Source organism: Pogoniulus pusillus, chromosome 20, assembly GCF_015220805.1.
Source record: "Pogoniulus pusillus isolate bPogPus1 chromosome 20, bPogPus1.pri, whole genome shotgun sequence".
NCBI lineage: Eukaryota > Metazoa > Chordata > Aves > Piciformes > Lybiidae > Pogoniulus > Pogoniulus pusillus.
In genome coordinates this window covers 9391014-9412028 of record NC_087283.1, presented here as the reverse complement: position 1 = coordinate 9412028, position 21015 = coordinate 9391014, and the positions used below count along the sequence as shown (strand labels likewise).

The 21015-nt window shown below is 49.1% G+C and overlaps 1 protein-coding gene across 1 annotated transcript in view; it reads left to right on the top strand.

The window, feature by feature from the left end:
• SLC7A5 (solute carrier family 7 member 5) overlaps nucleotides 1–21015 on the top strand; it is a 47446-nt gene that overhangs the window by 13839 nt on the left and 12592 nt on the right. Inside the window, exons 2-5 of the mRNA XM_064160085.1 lie at nucleotides 2488–2613; nucleotides 16825–16930; nucleotides 18097–18141; nucleotides 20248–20371. Of these exons, the coding sequence (XP_064016155.1) occupies nucleotides 2488–2613; nucleotides 16825–16930; nucleotides 18097–18141; nucleotides 20248–20371 (401 nt within the window). The remainder of the gene's footprint in view (nucleotides 1–2487; nucleotides 2614–16824; nucleotides 16931–18096; nucleotides 18142–20247; nucleotides 20372–21015) is intronic.

The following is a 21015-nucleotide window of genomic DNA, read 5'->3' as shown; positions in this document are numbered from 1 at the left end:
GGCAGGAGGAAGCCAGGGATCCTGAGAGCAAATATCATATTCCAGGATGTATAGTCTGCAGTACCAGGACTGGTTTTGCTCTCCCCCATCTGACAATCCCTGCCCTGAGCAGCCTTTCAATATGGACACTTGAATCCTCTCAGCCTGATGCATGTTGCTGTTGTGCTGAGCCCGAAGTGGGGTTTCAGACTCCTGTGGATGATGCAACTCATCCCTTCTTGCCTGCATGTGCTATGAGTCACGGGGAAGTCCTGTCCCCTCAGCACTCGCTTGAGCAGCACTGTGAAGCCTCATCATTGCTGTTAGGCCCAGGTACTGCAGGCCCTGAAGACCAAGCTCTCTGGAGCCAGCCTGTGGGTGCATCTGAGCTTGTCGGTGCCCATATGTTCTGGGAAGCCTATTCCCAGCTCTGACGTGGGCTCTGAGTGTAATTCCCTGAACTCTTACCACAGGCATGGCAGGATGCAGGCTGACAGTGACCCTTTTAAATACCTCAATACCATTGTCTTCTCCCATGGTTTTATTTGTCAGCTCGCAGCTCACTGTGCCCTTGCTGGGAGGCAGGGGATGAGATTGCAGGAACATGCCTTTGCTCCCAGCTGATGAGATATGCAAACAGCTCTGGTGCATGGTCCTGCCACAAACCAGGGTAGAGCCAGGATCATCCTGTTCATCTCAGCTTGGAGGTGAAGTAGTGAATGCATGGTATGCTGGAGCCTGTGTCCTTCACATGCACCTGTGTGCTTAGGGTGCACCCAGATGGGTGCTGGTCTGTAGCTGGAAGGAGCCTTCCTTCAGAGTAGGGGTGAGTTGTGGTTCTCACTGTGATGCTCCATGTGTGTTGAGGGTCTTAAAGCACAGGATGCTCTTGCTGGGCACTACAGACTATCTGACTACTTTATCCATCCCTTTCCCTGCTCTGTTCTGAAGTATCTCGTGTGGCTCAGCCCTATGAGGGCAGGCTTGCAGCCAGAATCTCTACTGACAGTCTCCTGGAGACATTTGGGCCCCTGGTGAAGGTGCTGCTCATCCCCCTTATTTCTGGGGTTTTGATTACAGCTAAAATATCCACGTTGCATGCTCTGGGCTTCAAACTGAGTGTAGATACAGCCAGAAACCTCAGGAAAAAGTGATCAGCCTTGAAGGTGAATATTTTGGGGAACAACTGCTTGGCTCTGCTCAAGGCAGCGGAGTCCTGTGAAAATGAACTGCAAAATGTGGGGGAAAGCCTTTGCCACAGGGACAGGCCAATCTGGAAAGATCCTCCAGGGAAAAGCCTCCAAGAAAGGTTGAGCTCTGCTCCTCCTCGAGCTGCTCTATGACTGGTTTGCTCCAGGGGCTGGTGTGGAAGCAGTAAGGGGTGGTTTGGTGCAAGGGACACAAGGAGAGGAGGGCATCCAGCATGTGGAGCACTGTCATTCTCTGTATGACACTTGCTCATCTCTGTAACAAGCAACAGGCTCTGGGGAGCAGGGAGAGAGCAGGACACAAAAATAGCAAGTGATTTGGAAAAGCAGTAAAGGTTTTAGCCATTGTTTTCTCTGAAGCAGCTGAAACTTGTCCAGTCAGCAGCTTTCAGGCTTCAGACAAGCCCTAGTTCATGCTGTCCCTTGCGTGGTAGGGTTGCCACACTGCATGGTGGCCGGAGAGGGTGATGCAGAAGGGAGTGATGAGGAAAAGAGGAAGACAGAGGTAGGAAATGAGGCTTTGCTAGCTGCATTAACCACTGAGCAACTTCCAAGCAGTGGGAGCTTCTCAGCAAGCAGAATGCAGTGTGGGGGTGCAGCATGATCAAGTACAGGAGCAGCCAGGGCAAACATGAGCTGTTGCTCTGGCTTGCTCTCTGCAACCCACTTGTCCATGGCACTGTGGGATGTGATCTTTGTGAGCATCTCTGAAAGCCTGCACCACCTGCCCTGGCACTGGGGGTCAGGTGGGGGATGAGGGCTTCCTTAGATCCAGCTCCTTCTCCCATCTGTGCTGCTGACCTGCAGGTCTCAGAGCTTCCCAAATGGGTCAGGACAGGAACATTTCTCTGTTTATGCAGCAGGCAGTATGCTGTGGCCTCCACAGCCTTCTAAGTACTATTGTTAGACAAATAACTGTTTACCAGCTCTGGCACTTCTGTGGTGTTGTCACACAACAGTGGCATTAAACCGGATCAGCTTGACAGGGACGGCGGCCAAGCACTTTGATGCTAAAGGTTGCAGTAACCACTTGTATTTGCATGCCCTCAGAAGTGTGGTTAGCAGTGGGGCAGGGCAGTTGTCCCAAGGAGCATATGCACTGCCTGAGCCACCTGTCCAAAGGCAGAACAGAGAAGTGTGTGCCCACAGAGCCTTGCTTTGGAAGAGTTTCTGTTTGCGGAAGAGACTCTTTGTGCTTGCTTAAGTTTTAGCAAAAAGCAAGTTCCAGTGTGGTGTAATTTGGTTCTCAGTGTTTCTTTGCAAGCTGATGTGGCTCTTCTTGTCCTTCCTCCCCCCACAGTGCTCCTCACAGCGGTGAACTGTTACAGTGTGAAAGCTGCTACTCGTGTTCAGGATGCCTTTGCTGCGGCAAAGCTGCTGGCGCTGGCTCTGATCATCATTCTTGGCTTCGTGCAGCTTGCAAAGGGTGAGTAGGCTTCGTTTTGCTTCTGAAGGTGGTGGAAGCCCAAAAGTTGCTAAGCCAAGCATTTCAGAGCTAGCAGAAGTGCTTTACAAACTCCTGAGTTTCTAGCTCGTACTTTGCAAAGGGCTGAGTGCTTTTGTGCATTTCCTTGGTGAGATTTCCTGTTTGCCTTGCTCCAGTTCTGGTGGATTCCATACCGCTGGAACCTAGCATACAGAATTTCAGACAGGTTTGGTTCGGAAGTGATCTTGAAAAGTCATCTAATCCAAAACCCTTGCATTCAGCAGGGACATCTGCAACTAAAACAGGTTGCTCTGAGCCCCAGACAATACGACCTGGAATATTTCCAGGGCTGTCTCCCACCTCTCTGGGCAACTTGGGCTGGTGTCACATGACCCTTGGTCAGTGTGAAAAACTTCTTCTTTCTATCTAGTCTAAATCTCCCTCTTTTAGTTTTAAAATATCCTCCCTTCTCCTGTGAGAACATGCCCTGGTGAAAGTCTATCCCCAGCTTTTTTATTGGCTTCAAGGCCTTTTCCATTTAACTCAGTCACTGCAGCCTCTCCCTTTGAGACTGCAGCATTTCCAAGTCCACAGGCAATGAAAATTTGGGTGCTGTGGCTCTTGGAAGCCTTTTCTGTAACTGTTAGCTGGTCATGACCATTTGTTGCTAGAGCAGCACCTGCACATGCAAACGAATCCCAAGTAACTTCCATTCTTTCACGGCCTGCCCCAGTACATTTTCCTTCCTCCTGCTTTGGGTGTGGGAGAACCTGGCCAAGTCCATGGGGTCACACAGGGAAGCTGGGGTCAGGCAAGGCTGCAGAAGCTGCATGGTGAGCAGATATTAGGGCTGTCAGCTGACACTAGCATGCATGTCTGTCATCTAACACCAGGAAGGAAGATAAAAAAGGGAAGATAAAGCAAATTTTCTGGTGATTTTGCTTGTTTTCATCATGCACATCTAAAATCCTTTCAAACCTAGGGGGAGATATTTTGTTCCAAACCCATCTGATGAACTAATCCACACAGATAAGCTTCTTTGTGTGAGTTTTGAGAAAATAAACTTTTCTTAGGGAACAGTAGAGGCCCTACTGGTAAAATCTGGGTGAAAGTCTGTAGATGTTCCCACCAGTCTGATCTGTTTGTGTGCACACAGGGGTTGTTATAATTCCTGTCTCAGCTCTGGGAGCCAGTGCTGTCTGTGCAGAATTTCTTGCTTTATCAGAGGGTTTATTCTCTTCCAGCTCAGTGGCTACGCTCAACAGGACCATTGTGTGAGGCTTATCACAAACTGTACCTCCTTCCTCTTCACAACTCCCCAGACTGCTTTGCTAAACTTTTTTTCTCTCTTAGAAGGAAGAAGATAAGTAACCATAAATCTCTGACAGTGTTTTAGCATTTTGCCAATAAAAGAACTTTACAGTTGTTTTTTTTGCTTCCAGGTAATAATCTTGATTTGCTTCTTCAGAATCTCCTTCCCTCCCTCTGTGGAGGGTGCCTTTGTACCACAATTCCTCACACAACATTTGGGAGATCTGTCTCTCTACAACTCCCTGAAATGAGGCTTGAGCCAGATGGGGTTTGATCTCTTCTCCCAAGGAACAAGTGATAGGACAGGATGAAATGGCCTCAGGTTGCACCAAGGAAGGTTTAGGTTGGACTGTTTCTTCCCCCAAAATGAGAGGGTTGTCATGGCCTGGACCAGGCTGCTCAGGTAGAGTCTCTGTCCCTAAAGGAATTCTAAAGCTGTGGAGATGTGGTGCTGAGTGACATGGTTTAGTGGTGACCTGGTACTGCTGGGTTACGCATTGGACTCAATGATCTTAAAGGTCTTCCAACCCAAACTGTTCAGTGATTCTACTTCAGACCCTTTTTTTGTAATGGCATTGACTAGAACCTTTGCAGCAGCCAGACCACTGGATCCTACAGCTTGTAGTGTTGACTGTTACCTCTGTACAGTTCTCCTTCCTGTGGCCCATACATACAAATTCCCTGTTTCCACCGATTTAGATCTGTAAGCAAGAAAAGATTTCAGTCTATACTGAACCCATCCTGTACTCTTTGGTCAGAGAATATTCTTGCCTTCTGTGATGCTGGTTTCAAGATTTTGATAGGTCTGGAGAGCTGCAGGTAGGACTTGTGTGCTTCTTGCACTAAATGTCATCTTCATGTGACATTGAGTTTCCTGCTGAACCACCTGGCCTCTTCAGACCGACTGAAAGATAACAAGGTCCAAAGCAGCAGTCAGGTGATAACATCTGAAGGAAAAGACCTTTTCTTCCTGTCTGTGCACACAACACTCAGCATAAAGCGGAGTGGTTCAGAGAGTGAACCTTAGGTTCTACAGAATCATAGAATCAGCCAGGTTGGAAGAGACCTCCAACATCATCCAGTCCAACCTAGCACCCAGCCCTATACAGTCAACTAGACCATGGCACTAAGTGCCTCATCCAGGCTTTGCTTCAACACCTCCAGGGATGGTGACTCCACCACCTCCCTGGGCAGCCCATTCCAATGCCAATCACTCTCTCTGGGAAGAACTTCCTCCTAACATCCAGCCTAGACCTCCCCCGCCACAACTTGAGACTGTGTCCCCTTGTTCTGTTGCTGGTTGCCTGGGAGAAGAGACCAACCCCACCTGGCTACAGTCTCCCTTCAGGTAACTGTAAACAGCAATGAGGTCTGCTCTGAGCCTTCTCTTCTGCAGGCTGCACACCCCCAGCTCCCTCAGCGTCATCTCACAGGGCTGTGCTCCAGGCCCCTCACCAACTTTGTTGCCCTTCACTGGACACATTCCAGCACCTCAACATCTCTCTTGAATTGAGGAGCCCAGAACAGGACACAGCACTCAAGGTGTGGACTGACCAGTGCTGAGTCCAGGGGCAGAAGAACCTCCCTTGTCCTACTGGCCACACTGCTCCTGATCCAGACCAGGATACCATTGGCTCTCTCAAGAGTTTCTCTCAAGATGCTCCTCACAGAGACCACATTTACACCTTGTTCTTACTGTCACATGACTACTTGTCTGTGTTCCTCTCTTACCACACACTGCCTGGGATTCTTTCTGTGCTCTAATGTGGATTTTATTAATCTCCTTATAGAAGTTGCAAGCTCTCTGATAAGTCCCTAAGAATGCACAAGCTCCTTTCATTTGCACTTCCTCAGCTTCCACATACATTCTGCAGGTTCCTCAGATGTTCTTTACATTATTTTGGATAACTTGATGCTTTTATGTATCAGGAGTACCTTGAGAAGCTGTCTCTCTTTCTTTTTTCCTTCAAGGAAAGCATACTGGCATCACTTAACACATGCCAAAAATGGGAAAGTGCTGCACTGTTCTGCATCTTCCCAAAGACAAGAAATGACGTGGGCAAGCTGTGAGGCAAGGGAATTTATTAGCAGAATGCTTAATTGTAAGGCAAAGCTCAAGGGGGCTACCCATGACAGTTGTTTCACTGGAGATTTACAAAAGCAGGTTAATAAACTCCTCTAGGGAATGGCTTAAGTGACTGGAACCTGCCTTGCATCAGAGGGATGTACCTGGTGCACCTGGAAGCCACCACACCTGTGCTCTCTGGGGCTCTGCTGTGTGTCAGCAATGAAGCACTGAGCTGCTGGGTCATCTCCAGGAGAAATGCTACAGGCCTAGTCCTCTAAAGTGCTGATACTTGTAAATGTGTCCCTTTTCTCTAAAGCCTGTGTAACCTCTGAGTAGATGTGTGATCCTGGGTCTCTTGCCTCACCACTGTCCCATGCCTTTACTCTGCCTGCCCTTTTCTTTCATACCTGTTGGACAAAGAGGGCTCCTACCACTACCAGCTCAGTAAATTCAGTCCTAGGCCAGCAGCTTGGGGTGAAATCCATGCCAAGTGGGTTTGTGTGGGGCTGCAGTTTCAGCACTGAAGGGCTTGTGTGTTCCCATGACAGCGTGAGTAGTGCTGATTAACATCTTTAATGGTTACTGTCCCGTTGCTGCTTTATGTTTACAGTATCCATAAACAAAGGAGGAGCAGTACCACAGTTTCTTGCTCAAATGTGGAAACTTCTGAGACTTCACAGAAATGTGTCTGACCGCCTGCCTTGGCTTTCTTTTTTTTTCCTTTCATTGGGATGTTTTCATTCTTTTCAGAAGAGCAGCAACATCTCAAGCAGGACAAAGAAATCTGTGGCAATACGAGCACACAGCAGACAGTGTTTCCTTGTGATCTTTCTGTGGACAGCTGGGTTACATTGCTTCTTTCATGCAGCTTCAAAAGGAGGGTACAAGTTGGCTTCCTACTTAGCCTTCCATCTTCTTGAAAGGGCAGACCTGCTTGGGATGCAGTGATTTTACTAGTCCAAAGTTACATTTGAAAAGCCTTTTGGGGGCAAAAGCTGTGTAGCTTTAAAAGTTCACTGTCCTGACCATAGCGTTTTGGTGCATAAAATAAGTGTGACCCTCAACTGTACACTCCACCAGTCTGTGGCACTTCAGTAGTATAAAGAACTTAGAGCATAGACAGGCTCAGGGTTTTGTCACTCCAGTGTTAAAAAAATCAGGCTTAGTTTTGGTTCTGCTGTTTTCCCAGCTCTCACAAATTGCTTTCCTGGGTACTGTGTTCTTCACTTGGTGAGTGGGATGTCAATGCTTATCAATATCTGAAGGGCAAGAATCAAGAGGCTGAGATCAGGCTCTTGTCAGTGATAGGCAGCAACAACAGAAGGAGCAGTGGTTGCAAACCGTAACCCAGGAGGTTCCCACTGAAGAGGAGAAGAATCTTCTTTGCTGTGAGGGTGCCAGAACTCTGGAGCAGACTGCCCAAAGAAATTGTGGAGTCTTCTCTGGTGACATTCCAAACCCACCTGGGCATTGTGATCCTGGGCAAGCTGCTGTGGGTGACCCTGCTTTAGCAGAGGGATTGGAGTTGATCTCCAGAGGCCCCTTCCAAGCCCCACCATGCTGTGATTCTGTGACTAGATTGTGCAGGCAGTTTAGACAGGGGCTGTGCAAGTCTGAGGGATGCTTTTTGCACACAGAGATCTGTGGTAAGATCTGCAGCTGTGCTCTTTGTATCCCATCACCCTGCACCTCACAGTGCCTTCAAAACTGATCTAGGCATGAACTGGTCATAAGCTGTACTGACCTTTAAGGACACTCTCATGCTTTTTGCATGGGAGGAAATTCAGGAGAGGTTTTGGTGTAAAAAAGAACCAGCTAAAACTCTGATATCTCTGATATTTTCTCTGTTGTTGATGTCCTAAGGTCTCTTAAATATTTATCTGCCCTTTAACAGCTCTAGCAGTGAGGTGCTGTTCCTGGCTGCTGCACATCTGGGGAGTGCTGACTCTGCCATTCTTCACCTCCAGTTCTGCTTGAAAACAAAACCAAAACCAATCCAGGATTGGGCATTTGGAACTTTGGGAATTAGAATTTAGCACTTATTTTATTATTTTTATTGAACTTTCTTTTCTCCTCTTAATGCTTGATTTCTGATCTTGAATTTCTCATCTGTGGTGCCTCGAGTGCCTCTTTGATGGCAGCAGCACTGTTATCTCTAAGTCCCTTCGTGGGCTTGCCAGAGAGCAGCAGAGTGGCATCTGCTGAACAAGCACGGGGTGAATTGAGGACAAAGCAGGCAGGGCTACCTCCAGACATTTGCTGTGGGGAACTTGGACGCTGCAGAGATTGGTTTAATGATGGGTTTTGTCTTTAAGTGGATGTGTACAATGCCAGCCAGCACTGGCACCCCCCACCCAATACCATATGCTTGTTGTCAGAAGGTGTTTAGAGGTGTAGTTGTGGATGGCAAATAGTCAGCTCCACACAGGAGAGTTTCTGAGAGGACTGGGATGAAGACTGAAACCTTCAGTTGTTGGTGTGTGCTTAGCATGTCTGTGAAGCCTCCTAAAAGTGTCATTGAAGTACACTGGGTGTGAGGCAAATTCTGGGTGCTGAGGGTGTGTGGGTACATCTGGGTCCTGCTTTCATTTATATTGTATCCCTTTGTCCTTTGCTAGAAAACATCTGTTTGGTCTCTGCCTTTCTCTCTGAGGGTTATTTTGCTAGTTCCCTACCCACATTTTTCTCTTTGGCTTTTTTCTTCTGAAAAATCTTGTGATGAAGACAGACCTGAGGGAAGGAAAGTTTACTCACTATTCCTTTCCTCCCAGACTTTTTTCTCTGCTACCAATGGAAACATCAGTTGAATGTCTTAAAGAAGCCCATTGAGCAGGCTCTGGAGTGAGACTGGGGTGCTGAGAGGTTGAGCCCTGCAGGCAGCAATGGAGAGGACACAGTTGTAAGCCTAGGGAGGGCAGGGCTGCTCTGGAGGGGTCCTGCTGACACAGCAGGAGTACTTGATTTTGTGGTTGGTAATTAAAATGTCAGGCTCCATCAGATCTCAGGGCACAGTGGCATGTAGATAATCCAGAGAAAACAAGAGTAACTCTTGTCTGAATTCTCTTGGGTTTGTACCTACACTTAATCACAGTCAGCCAGCCAGAGATGAATGAGCACTTAACATAGCTAAAGAAATTTGCCAGGAGTCTTACTTTGACTCATTGTCATCCTTCACATCCATAAGGTGCACCCAAGAGTGAACCTGATCAGCAGGTTTGTGTTTAGGAGTTTGGGGTTTTTAGCCACACTTTGAGTGCTGTGTCCAGTTCTGGGCTTCTCAATTCAAGAGAGATGTTGAGATGCTGGAAGGTGTCCAGAGAATGGTGACAAAGCTGGTGAGGGGCCTGGAGCACAGCCCTGTGAGGAGAGGCTAAGGGAGCTGGGGGTGTGCAGCCTGGAGAAGACGAGGCTCAGGGGTGACCTCACTGCTGTCTACAGCTACCTGAAGGGAGACTGTAGCCAGGTGGGGGTTGGTCTCTTCTGCCAGGCAACCAGCAATAGAACAAGGGGACACAGTCTCAAGTTGTGCTGGGGGAGGTCTAGGCTGGATGTTAGGAGGAAGTTCTTCACAGAGAGTGATTTGCATTGGAATGGGCTGCTCAGGGAGGTGGTGGAGGCACCGTCCCTGGAGGTGTTCAAGAAAAGCCTGGATGAGGCACTTAGTGCCATGGTCTAGTCGACTGGACGGGGAGGCTGGGTGCTAGGTTGGACTGGCTGATCTTGGAGGTCTCTTCCAACCTGGTTGATTCTATGATTCTATGGCCTGCTGCTGTGCTAACAGGGGATGGATGTAGCAGTGCTTTTGTGCACCCTGTGTGGTGTTTTACACAGCAGTTGTCACACTGCTGTCTGTGCCCAGAGGGAGCAACTCACCAAGGGACTGCCTTTAGGGCACAACCTAGGATACAAGAGCCAGCTGATGGTGGAGCTGTAGGTGTCTTGAGAGGAGTTTGGAGGCCAAAGCCAGTGGGCGTTCACTTAGCCAGCCCATGACTAACTCACACTGTAGATCCTCTTTGGCAGAGAAGAGGCAAAGCCTATGGATAGTGAATGTCCCTCAAGCTCTCAGTGTGTCTCTGCACGTTGAGACTGAGGATTGTGCAAAAGGGTTTGCAAGAAAAGCTTGCCCTGCAGCTGCCCATGCTGTTTCTTGTTACTCTGGCATTCACAAATGCCACTGTAATATGATTTTCCAGCAGTGAGCTTTGAAGGCAAGTTATTGTGCTTGCCTTACCCTCTTGTTCGTGGAGCACACGGAGATTGGAAGACCGTGCCGAAGGAGAGATGAACAAGGAAGCTGGGAAAGCTGCCAGCATCCTGCACCTCTAAATCACATCAGCTACATGTTGAAGATTAATCAGGCACCTTAATGCTGGAGGGTTGATACAACACAATTATGTTTTATGGGCCGCTTGCTCTCTCATTTTGGATTGCTGTTGCTGCCAAAAGTGGATGCAGATGCTGAGGCTAGGTGGGCATGGCAGATGAGTGTGCTATGCAGCTTGCTTGCTCTGGTTGGGAGTCAGCAGCAGTTCAGTTCTGCTCAGACAATTTTTTTCTTGCCCCCTCTGCCCAGAATGTTTTTTTTTTTGGCAATTACAGATTCAAGGAGAGTGTTCATCTTGGTGGGGCTTTTGCACTTTGCAAGTGTGAGCTTACTTGTCCAAGAATAAATGTAACCCCCTCAGTAACAGCAGAAAACCCTCTCAAAATACAGAAGCAGTTGGTCAGGGACCTGTGCTTGTTACGATCACTGTGTGCACATGCTGGCCTTTGGTGATGATGGGAACTGTTGTGTGTGGGTATGGAGGCTCCTGGCTCTGCTAACTGTTCAGGATGTAGGTGTGCCTTGACATCTGAAAAGCTGCTTTAGCTGAGGAGTGGGGATTGTAGTATGTTGCACATTTTCACTATCCTGGATGAACTGCCAAATGCTAAGCCAGATAAAGATATGTGCCTTGTGCTCGAAGCTGAGGAGCACATCTCAGACCTGCCAGAGTGGAGCACTCGTCACTGCTGTGGGCTGAGTGGTTTTAAGGCAGCTGACATGGGAGGCTCTGTTGGCTTCTCATTTTCCCTAGTGCAGCTATCCCAGCAATGCAGACATTTAACTAGAGAGCAGCTAATACTTTGGATCTCATTTCTCCAAAGCCTTTGGCTGCAGCAGAAGCAGTAGTTCGTGCCTAAGGTGTATCAGTATAGCTCTGTGTGTGCGTCCATGTGCTTTTGCTTGTGTTTTATATTCTGATCCTTTCCTACAGCCTTCAGCTGAAGTTAATGGCCTAGCCTGTGGTGCTCGAGCTGTGGGTGACAGGCAGGAGGATCTGCTCTCCCTGGATGTTCTTGGCTCTCCTGCATGTCAGGCAGCTTGGCTCTGCTTATCCTGTCCAGAGAATTCAGGTGGCTCATTCTTTGTCATTCTCAGTCACAACATTCTTTGTCATTCTCAGTCACAACATTCTTTGTCATTCTCAGTCACAAGCTCCTATGGATGCAGACTGAAGCTGTTGTGCAGATATGGAAAGGAAAAAGGAGCTTGTGGAAGTGGCTGGAGACCCCCTGTGTGGTTCCTTGAGGCCTTGCACTTTGCTTTTCACTCTGCATAGACAGAGGTAGACAAGGGGACATTTAGGAAGCATCTCAGAAGCATAGAATTTTTGTTTGGAAGAGACCTCCAAGGTCATAGGGTCCAACTATTGACCTAAAACCAGCATGGCCACTAAACCATGCCCCAGAGTGCCATGTCTACACATTTGGAACACCCTCAGGGACAGTGACTCTGCTACCTCTCTGGGCAGCCTATTCCAATGCCTGAAAACACCATTCCATGATGTGCTAAAGGTCATCCAGGGTCTTTTCATCCAGGTCTCAGTGCTGCTTCTGTGCTTTCTGTATCGCTGTAGGGCTCACATGCTTTTGATGTCTGCCACTTCTAGGTCTGCTTCTTTCTTTTTCTTCAGCAAACTTTATGCTGCAGACACAGAGGTGGTAAGAATTGAAAGACATTTGCTCAGGAGGAGAGTGAAAAGTTTTATGATAATATCAGCAGGATGCAGGGGAGGTGGGAAAGGTCTCTGTGGCTGAAGTAGCATTCTGGTGGATGACTGCAAAAGAAGAAGCTGTGAAGTTTGAGTAGGGTGTGTAGGGTGGAGTGAATACAGGAGCCCATACCCTTGGCTTCACCTCGGAGGAGAAGTAATAGTTCTTTGTAAATAGTCTTGGCAGAACTTCCCAGCACTGGGAGAAGAGCTTGTCCAGAAAACAGAAGGAAGCACTTGAAATGAGAGCATGTGTCATAGTCTGCCCTCAGCCACTGCTGTGAATTGGGACTAACCCCAGAGCTCCAGCTCCTCCCTGGATGCCCTCTCAGCTCTCCCAGAGTTCCAGTGTTGTCTTTCATCTGCTGTAGGACCCAAGTTTCATAGCTGCTGCTCAGAACTGCAGAGCTACAGTGATCAGATGAGCAAAGAGGTTTTGTAGCTGCCAAGTGTGACTTTCTAGGGGTGCCACGAGGTGCTGAGATGTTCTCCTAACCTTGGCCCCTGTGTGTTTCTTGCTGCCTTGTTTTTCTGGCTTAGCTGATTGAATTCCCACTGCTTTTCTCAGGAAATGGCTCAACAGCTGAGTGGATCTTCTCCTCTGGGGTTTTTCATGTATACAGCACATTTCTCCCTGGCTTGGTTTCCTCCATGAGCAAGCTGTGCTGAGGGTGTCGTCCATCCCCCCCGTTCTCTTGCTGAGCTCTCTAGATGGCTGTGTTCCCTCTCCTCAATGTTTAGGCAAGTTAAAAATCTTTAATTATCATTAAATGCTCTCTGCAAGAGAAGATTGCTGTGCTGTTAAAACTGGACTGGACATGACTGGGGAGCAAATGAACACTTTCAAAGGAAGGGTCTGAACACGCAGCACATGCACCCGGGGAAGATCCCTCCTGCAGGAAGGCCCCAGGTGACTCATCACTTGCTGGCACAATTACCAGAGTCTTGGCAGCTGGCAAGATCAGCAAATGGGGTTTATGTCAGAGCTTGTTATCTTAATTTGGTTAATTGTAGAGCAGAATGCAGTGGAACAGCCAGTTCAAACCAGGCTTCAGCTCGCTGGGATTGCCGGGCACGGGCAGGGCATTGCCTAGAGAGCAGCTGCATTGGACTGGGAAGGTGGGCAAGGAATGGCCCTTAGAGACCTCTCACTCCATGGGAACAGTGAAGGTTGAGCTTGGCAACCTCCGTGGCCAGTTTGTAACCCCTGATTTGATGCAATGTCTTGCAATTCAGACCTCCAAGAGGCTCGAAGTGCAGTTGAGGTTTGAAAGATGCAGCATCTGGAGCTGGGTTTCCTAACTCCAGTTTGAACAGCAGGCCTTAAGGAGAGTTTGTATTAGAGGAAGGAGGCAAGAATGAGCTGAGCCATCTGCCCAGTATCCCCAGTCCTCCAGCTGGGGCCAGTAGCAAGCATTAGTGGGTAAGTGTAAGAACAGGAAGGACAGGTGGTGCTTCCTGGACACGTGGATAGAAGAGCATTGTGGTGAGGACAGCTGCTCTGCTTACATGTTATCTTTGGGCTGTGCTTGTTGAGGAGTCCAGGCTCCTCTCGTGCAACCAGGAAGTGATAAAGCATGAAAGAAGCAAAAGTTGTCGCAAAGGAGCATCATCTGGACTCTTGAGAATGAGCTTGTCCCATTGGAGTGGGAAGAGACAGATCTCAGCTCCTCTGGTTACTTAATCATGTCCTGATGTGTTGCTACATCCATTCCACCACGGGAGCAAAGAAGTGAAGTTCAGTAACTTGCTGCCAAGTTTTTGGAGGGCTACAGGTCTAGCTGGGGGAGGCAAGGAGAGGGCAGTGAGGTGTCAGCTCCTCAAGGGTTGTGGAGAACAAAAAAACCCTTTCTTCCTACCTAGTCTCCTCTCTTGGCTGCCTCCACCCTGACTTGCCACTCCTTTGCCTGTAGCTGCATTGTGATGCTTCAAAGAGATGGGTTAGGTGCATGCCACGGCGGGTGCAGGGAGAAGTGTGTGACTAATTAGTTCTGTCCCACCCACCCATTCCTCCATCCATCCACCACTCCTGCCCACCCACAAAGAAATGAAATGCCTTAGTTGGAGTGCTGGTGCCATAGCAATCTCACTTCACTCCTCTTTACTCTTGTGTCCTGGAGGGCAGCAGTCCTGACACACAGCCAAAGTTTCTCTACAGCCCAGCAAGCCACCAAATTGGGCTCAGACCCTCCTTGCCTGGAGGCTGAATATGCCCCTGCTTCCTAAGTAGGTGGCACATCCTGACTCCAGGCATATGGTTTCAGTCTGGGGACCACTAATGCTCTCCTGGCCAGCTGGGTGATGGTTGGCAGCTCAGCCCTTCCTCTGCAGTCACCAGAACACAGTTTCCGTGTGAGGTTTGGGAAGGCACAGAGTGAAACCTCCAGATGCCTCATCACAAGGAACATTCAGCCTGAGAGCTTTTTCCTCTTGTGATAGACAGAAAGAGGCTTTGGTGGAACCTGGTGTCCAGCTGTAGACGAGAAATGGAACTGTGAGGATGCTGCTTGTGCCTTGTCTGCTCCCAGGTCTCAGCATCCTCCTGACTTAAAGGTGGTGATCCCTCGGCACCAGTGGGAGCCATGCTGCTGGCAGAGCACAAGCAGACCTTTGAGTTGTCTCAGGGGGTGTTTGCAATGCCTGGGGAGCTCTCCCAGTCCATGCTGTGCTGTTCCTGTAGCTAACTGCAGTCACTGTTAACAAAAAGTGTATCTCACTCCCTTAACAGAAGACCTGGAAAGGCCTGGACTGGTAATTACTCAGGAGAGGCAGAAAATAAATTCAGGAAAGCTGAGCCCAAGGGATCCAGCAGAATGTGATACAGTGCACACCCACGTCCTGCTCAGCCTTTTTATTCACAGCCAGGCCCAGGGCATTAGTGCTAAGTTAAGATTATATGACTGAATCCATAAGCTAGGAATTAGGGCTCAACTCACAGCCTTAGATTGGTCTCTTTGCATTCCCTTACGCTCCAAGGAGCATTTTCTAACAACAGTTGGTGCATTTTGCTAAGGGGGGTTCTCTGGCTGAAGGGGCACCAAATCAACCAGCATATCTCAAGGTGGCTTCAGAAGAAACTTCCCTAGTGCAAGAGGCTGTTAGGAGAGGGGCAAGGCAACAGCAGTGGAGAACTGCAATCTGCAGTAGGATCAGGACAAGTAGAGCCTTGGAAAATTGGTATTTCCTGACTTGGTTGCCCAGCTGCTCTTGTGGTCCTGCCTGTTTTGCAGCTCACACCCACAGCATCTCTTTGTAAAGGGGAGAGCAACCAAGAAGAGGAAAAAGGCAGTTTTGGTTTTCTAGGTAGGATGGGGAGCAGAGAGCATCTTGGATGCCCTGTTAGGGAATATCTTTTTGTCCTGGTTAGGAATTTGTGGGAGAGAAAAGAGGTGAAAGAAGCAATGCCCAGGATGGAAAGAATGGAGATAGAACTGGAGGATCAGGTAGTGCAGGAGTAGGAATAAAGGAAGTGAAGAGAGCCATACTCGGGATGGAAAGGATGGAGCTAGAGGGTGAGAGACATGCCGTAGCTCTCCCACGTGCACAGGGCAGCTCTGTGTCACTGGCACAGATTTAGAGCAGTCCCTTGCAAGGAGGCCCCTGTGAATACAGACTGCACCAGTAGATCAATACTGCCACCAGGAAAGCCTTGGAGGGCTTTTGCATCCGTGTTTGTTACCCAGCCTGTGCAGAAGTGGCTTTTGGTGGCGCAGGGGAGTGAAAGTTGAAGTGTGAGACGGGAGGAGGCCATCCGGAGGAAAGATGCCCGGTTGCTAGCGTGCCTCTCCTTTCCCCCGTGCAGGTCCTGGGTACCTTGTGCTGAGAGCTGAAGGGTTAAGCTCCAGGTCCTGCTGACTGCCATGTGATGCAGCTGCTGGGCGATTAATGAAGGTCTGTGCCCTAAGAGCAATCACATGGGCCTCCCCGGGCTCCCTGCGTGCAAACGTGCCCTGCTCCCCGCTTCCGTCCGCACCGAGGGGAGCACTAGCTCCGGGGAGGGGAATGTGCCTCCACCATCCCAGGCCTGCACCAGGCTCCACATCAAAAGGCAGGGAACAAAACAACTTGCAGAGCATTTTAAAGCAAAACAAATAAAGCCTTGGCTGCTCAGGGTGAGTTCTTACCCAAGGTACAATCAAGTGGTCTATTTATGGCTTTCCAGTTCAAAAGCAGATACATAACAGGAACTGTGGATATTCAAGCCCTAGAGAAGCTAACTTCTGGTATTCCAGCCCCAGAGAACCTGACTTCCCACAATCAAAGGGCTTGCCATAGCCCTCTGCTTTATCAGGTGGCTGGTGGGACCAGAGGAAATCCTTGGTTTCTGCTTCACTGGGTGGCTGGTGGAAGTGGAGGAAATCCTGGGTTTTTATCGAGTGAAAACAGCTTTCAGCTGAGAGGACAATGTGACAATATCTGTTTGCCTAGCATCTTCCAGTAGGAAGGTCCCCAGAACGTTTTCTTCACAGGGTGATATCTGAGAGATCACCTCAGTGATAGCAGGTTGAAGTGTGAGAAAGTCTCCAAGGACTCAGCCTCAACCAGTTGCTTGGCTACATTTGGAGCTGGTGACTTGCTGCATTACTGCAGGTGAATTACAAACTGGACACCTGGAGCAGTCAGCTCAACGGAAATCCATGCACATGCTCTCCAGCACAACCCTAAGTGCATCAGCACAATCGTTGTCCAAAGAGCAGCTTTTGCCTCTAGGTTTCTCCATTTCAGCACCCACAGAAGGCCCTTGGAGTTCCTGGTCCATCTGCATCAGTCCTTTCTTGCTTTTGTTTCATGCAGGTGATGTGTCAAACCTGACTCCTCAGCACTCCTTCGAAGGCACGAAGGTTGAAGTGGGGAACATTGTGTTAGCTCTCTACAGTGGTCTCTTTGCCTATGGAGGATGGTAAGATGCAGCTTTCTTGTCTTCTTTTTCAGTGCTAAATACTGTAACCTGTTGCTTTTGCTCCAGGGCTGAGTTTGCAGGCAGAGCCTGGTCTAAAGCTTCCTGTCTGTCTTGTAATAATCACACTTCACACCCCATTTCCAGCAGAGATGCAGAAGCACACAGAAGTGGAGGTTTAGAAGAGGCAGCAAGTGGGTGATGATGCACCATGGTGCTTGGTGCATCTCCTAGATGTGCTGAGAGAAAGCAGTAGGGTAGGTTTGGCTAGCAGAAGAGTAAAGTGCTGTATGCCAGCAGATTACTTGGAGCACTAAGCTGAAGCTCCTGCAGGTCTTTTTATCAGGCTCTTTGAGCATTTGCAAGTACAAGGAGAAGAAGGTCAGTTATAGCCACCCTGGGGTGTTTCTGTCACTCCTGGGTCCAGCTCTTCTCTTGCAAGGAAGCTTGCAGCTTGGTGTGCTGCATCCACCAGCACCATCCAGGACTTGGGCTTGGTGGGTTTTGTGCTGTAGAGCTTAAACTACTCATCAGCCATCATGAGTTCTACTGTGGGTGTCAGTCTCCCTACCCCTCCTGAAACTGCCCTGCAGAGGAGTGAGATAGGATCATAGAATGCTCTAGGTTGGAAGGGACCTCAAAGGTCATCCAGTTCTAACCCCCCACCATAGGCAGGGACACCTCCCACTAGAACAGGTCACTCAAGGCCTCATCCAGCCTGGCCTTGAATACCTCTAGGGAGGGACCATCCACAGCCTCCTGGGCAACCTGTGCCAGTGTCTCACCACCCTCACTGGAAAGAATTTTTTCCTAACATCCAGTTTAAATCTGCCTTTGCCAGTTTAAACCCATTACCCCTTTTCCTGTCATTACAGGACCTTGTAAATAGCCCTTCCCCAGCCCTCCTGTAGGCCCCCTTCAGATACTGAAAGACCACTACAAGGTCTCCTCAAAGCTTTCTCTTCTCCAGGCTGGAGAGCCTTAACTCTTGTAGCCTGTCCTTACAGGAGAGGTGCTCCAGCCCTCTGAGCATCTTGGTGGCCTCCTCTAGACCTACTCTGACAGTTTGATGTCCTCCTTGTGTTGGGGGCTTCAAAAGCATACAGAGGAGGGTGTTTCCTTTATTGCAGGGGCTAACCAGAATTAACCACTCTGCTTTTAAATTGCAGGAATTACTTGAATTTTGTTACAGAAGAGATGATCAATCCCTACAGGTAGGTGTGTGTCCTGTGGTAGCTTCCTTGGGAGGAAAACTTCTTGTCCTTGGGAAGTCCTTTCCTTGGGTGTGTACCAGGGGTTGCTAATCAGCCCAGAATCCAAGGTGTTTTTCTGGGGAAGTAGGCAATGAGATAAAATAATGACATCGTTCCTCCCTGGAATGGAGGGAGAAGTGTAGCAATCTCTGCATGAGCAGGACTGCTGCTTGCACTACTTTGCTGAACTGACCCTATCAGTGTTGTTGGGATGTGTTGCTTCCTTGGCAGGGCACATCTTTGCCTCTCAGGCAAGGCAGAAGCGCTCAGGACTTCTACCTTGTGAAGCTCTCACAAGAGAACTTGTGCCTACATATGTTTGTCATGTGCTCTTCCTCGTCTGTTGAGCAACAGCCACCCTCTGCACTGCTGGAGCCTTTCAGGGGTATACAGAGGAGCTGGGGAGATGGCCCAAAGCAGGACATGGCTGAGAAGCCTGGTTTTGCTCGTAGGGGAGGTGCCTCTGAGGCACTGTCCACGTGAGCTTCAGGGTCACTTGTGCAAGAACCTATTGCTGGCTGACCCTGGCAGTGGTTAGTGCCTGCTGGGAAGCACAAGACTTGAGATGCCCTTTCCTTGACAGACAGAGTTCTTCAGAAGGGGGGCTGTGGTTTGCAATTATTTTCATGCCTTCTGAATGCAGTCATGGTATTTGACTTTCTCCTCCTGTGGCTTTGAGCTCCACTAGACCAATTTTATATGGCATCAAGCAGAGTTTCCTTTTTCAGTTCCCATTTGCAAATGAAGTCAGACCGTTTGGAAAGGTAAATCCATCCCAACACAGACCTGTCTTTGCAGACCCACTCAGCCTGTGTCCAACCTCATTTTCTTTGGTGTTTCATCTGTCCAGCCAGCTGCACAGAGTGACAGCCTAAAAGCTGCCCAATAAATCCTTGAGCTTTCCATCTTCTACAACAGACCCAGCAGCACAAATGCTTTTCACAAAATCCCACTGTGGTGAGGGTTGAAAGGGACCCCTGAAAATCATCTAGCCCAACTCTCCTGCTAAAATAGGGTCACCCACAGCAGGTTGCCCAGGATCTTGTCCAGATGGGTTTTGAAAGTCTGCAGAGAAGGAGACTCCACAATCTCTCTGGGCAGCCTGCTCCGAGGCTCTTAGTACCCTCACACCGAAGAACCTTCTTATGTTCAGATGGAACCTCCTGGATTCCAGTGCCCCTTGTCCTGTCACTGGCCACCCCTGGGAAGAATCTGGCCCCATCCTCTTGCCCTCTCACCCTTTGGCACTTGCTGAGCATTGATCAGATCCTCTCTCGACTGCTCTTCTCAGGCTAAGCAGCCCTAGGGCTCTCAGCCTTTCCTTCTCACAGAGAGGCTCCAGGCCCCTCAGCATTGTCTCCACTGAACTCTCTGCAGTAGTTCACTGTCTCTCTCAAACCAGGGAGCCCAGAACTGGTCACAGTTCTCCAGATATGACCTCACCGGGACAGGAGAACCTCATTCAGTCTGTTGGCCACACTCTTCTTTGTGCCTCCCAGGAGACCATTTGCCTTTTTGGCCCTAAGGGCACATTGCTGACTCACAGGCAACATGTTGTCCACCAGCACTCCCAGGTCCTCTTCCACAGAGCTGTTTTCCAGCAGGTTAGCTCCTCACCTGTTCCCCTTCTCCTTTGCCCAGTAGAGAGTAAACAACTCCCTGGAGGTGTTAAAAACTCCTGTAGATTCCAGGATGTGTTTAGTGGCCTTAGTGGTGTTGAGTGGACAGTTGGGTGTGATGATCTTGGAGGCCTTTCCCAGCCTTGTGTGAATACATGTGCCAGCCCACTGGCTAACAAGAGGCGTGGGGGGGTTACTTTTAATTAATTGCAGTGATCTTGGCTTAGTGCTCACCCAGACAGATAGGATCACTCCATGCAAAATGTCCCTTCTGCCATAATCCTTCACTCTACATCTGTCAGCCTCCAGGCTGTGACCATGTGGGCATATTCTTCTCTGCTAGGGGGGCAGAGGAAACTAAGAGCCAAAGAATGCTTCAAGCCAGCTTTGAGTGAGCACAGGAGGGCTGCAAGATGATCTCTCTTATAATTGTCTCTTTTCTTCCTAGAAACCTGCCTCTGGCTATCATCATCTCACTACCTGTGGTCACCTTGGTTTATGTGCTGACAAACCTGGCTTACTTCACAACCCTGTCAACCGAGCAGATGCTGACATCCGAAGCTGTAGCTGTGGTAAGAGCAGAGCTGTTCTGATGTGACTCATCTGATTGCTGGGGCTGGGTGAATCAGGCTTGGAGTCTCTGCATGCACCTCCCTAGTTTGTTCTGGTCATGGCTGCTTACAAAACCAAAAACCTGATGTTTCACAGGAGATAAAGAGCAACTGTGATGGGAGCAGAGAGGTACAGCCAAGTGGGATTGCTCACAGACAGCAGTGAGGGTGAGCAGCGCTCGCTGGCATCATAATGCTCGTAAATAGTCAAGGTTGTTGCTGGCCTCCTGACTTCTCCTCAGTCACCAGAGAGTGGTATTAATGGGAAAAGGTCATTCAGTTAGTCCTGAGCCAGACTGTGCTTCCTCCTTTTAATCAGGAGAAGAAAACAATATTTCTGTTAATTAAAGTGGAGCTGCAGGCAGAAATCCTGATTGCTTCAGAACTGCAAGCTGACTGGGAGCAGGATTGTTTAGTGCTTCAAGAGCAGGCTGCCAGGCCAGGGTAAGATGGTCAGGGCCATTGAGGTGACAGTGCTTTGGGTTAGTACCAAGCCTCTGTTCCAGCCCGCACCTACACGGTGCTAGATTACTGGAATCATAGGATTATTAAGATTGGAAAAGACCTGTACGATTATCAACCCAACACTGTCATGGCCACTAAAA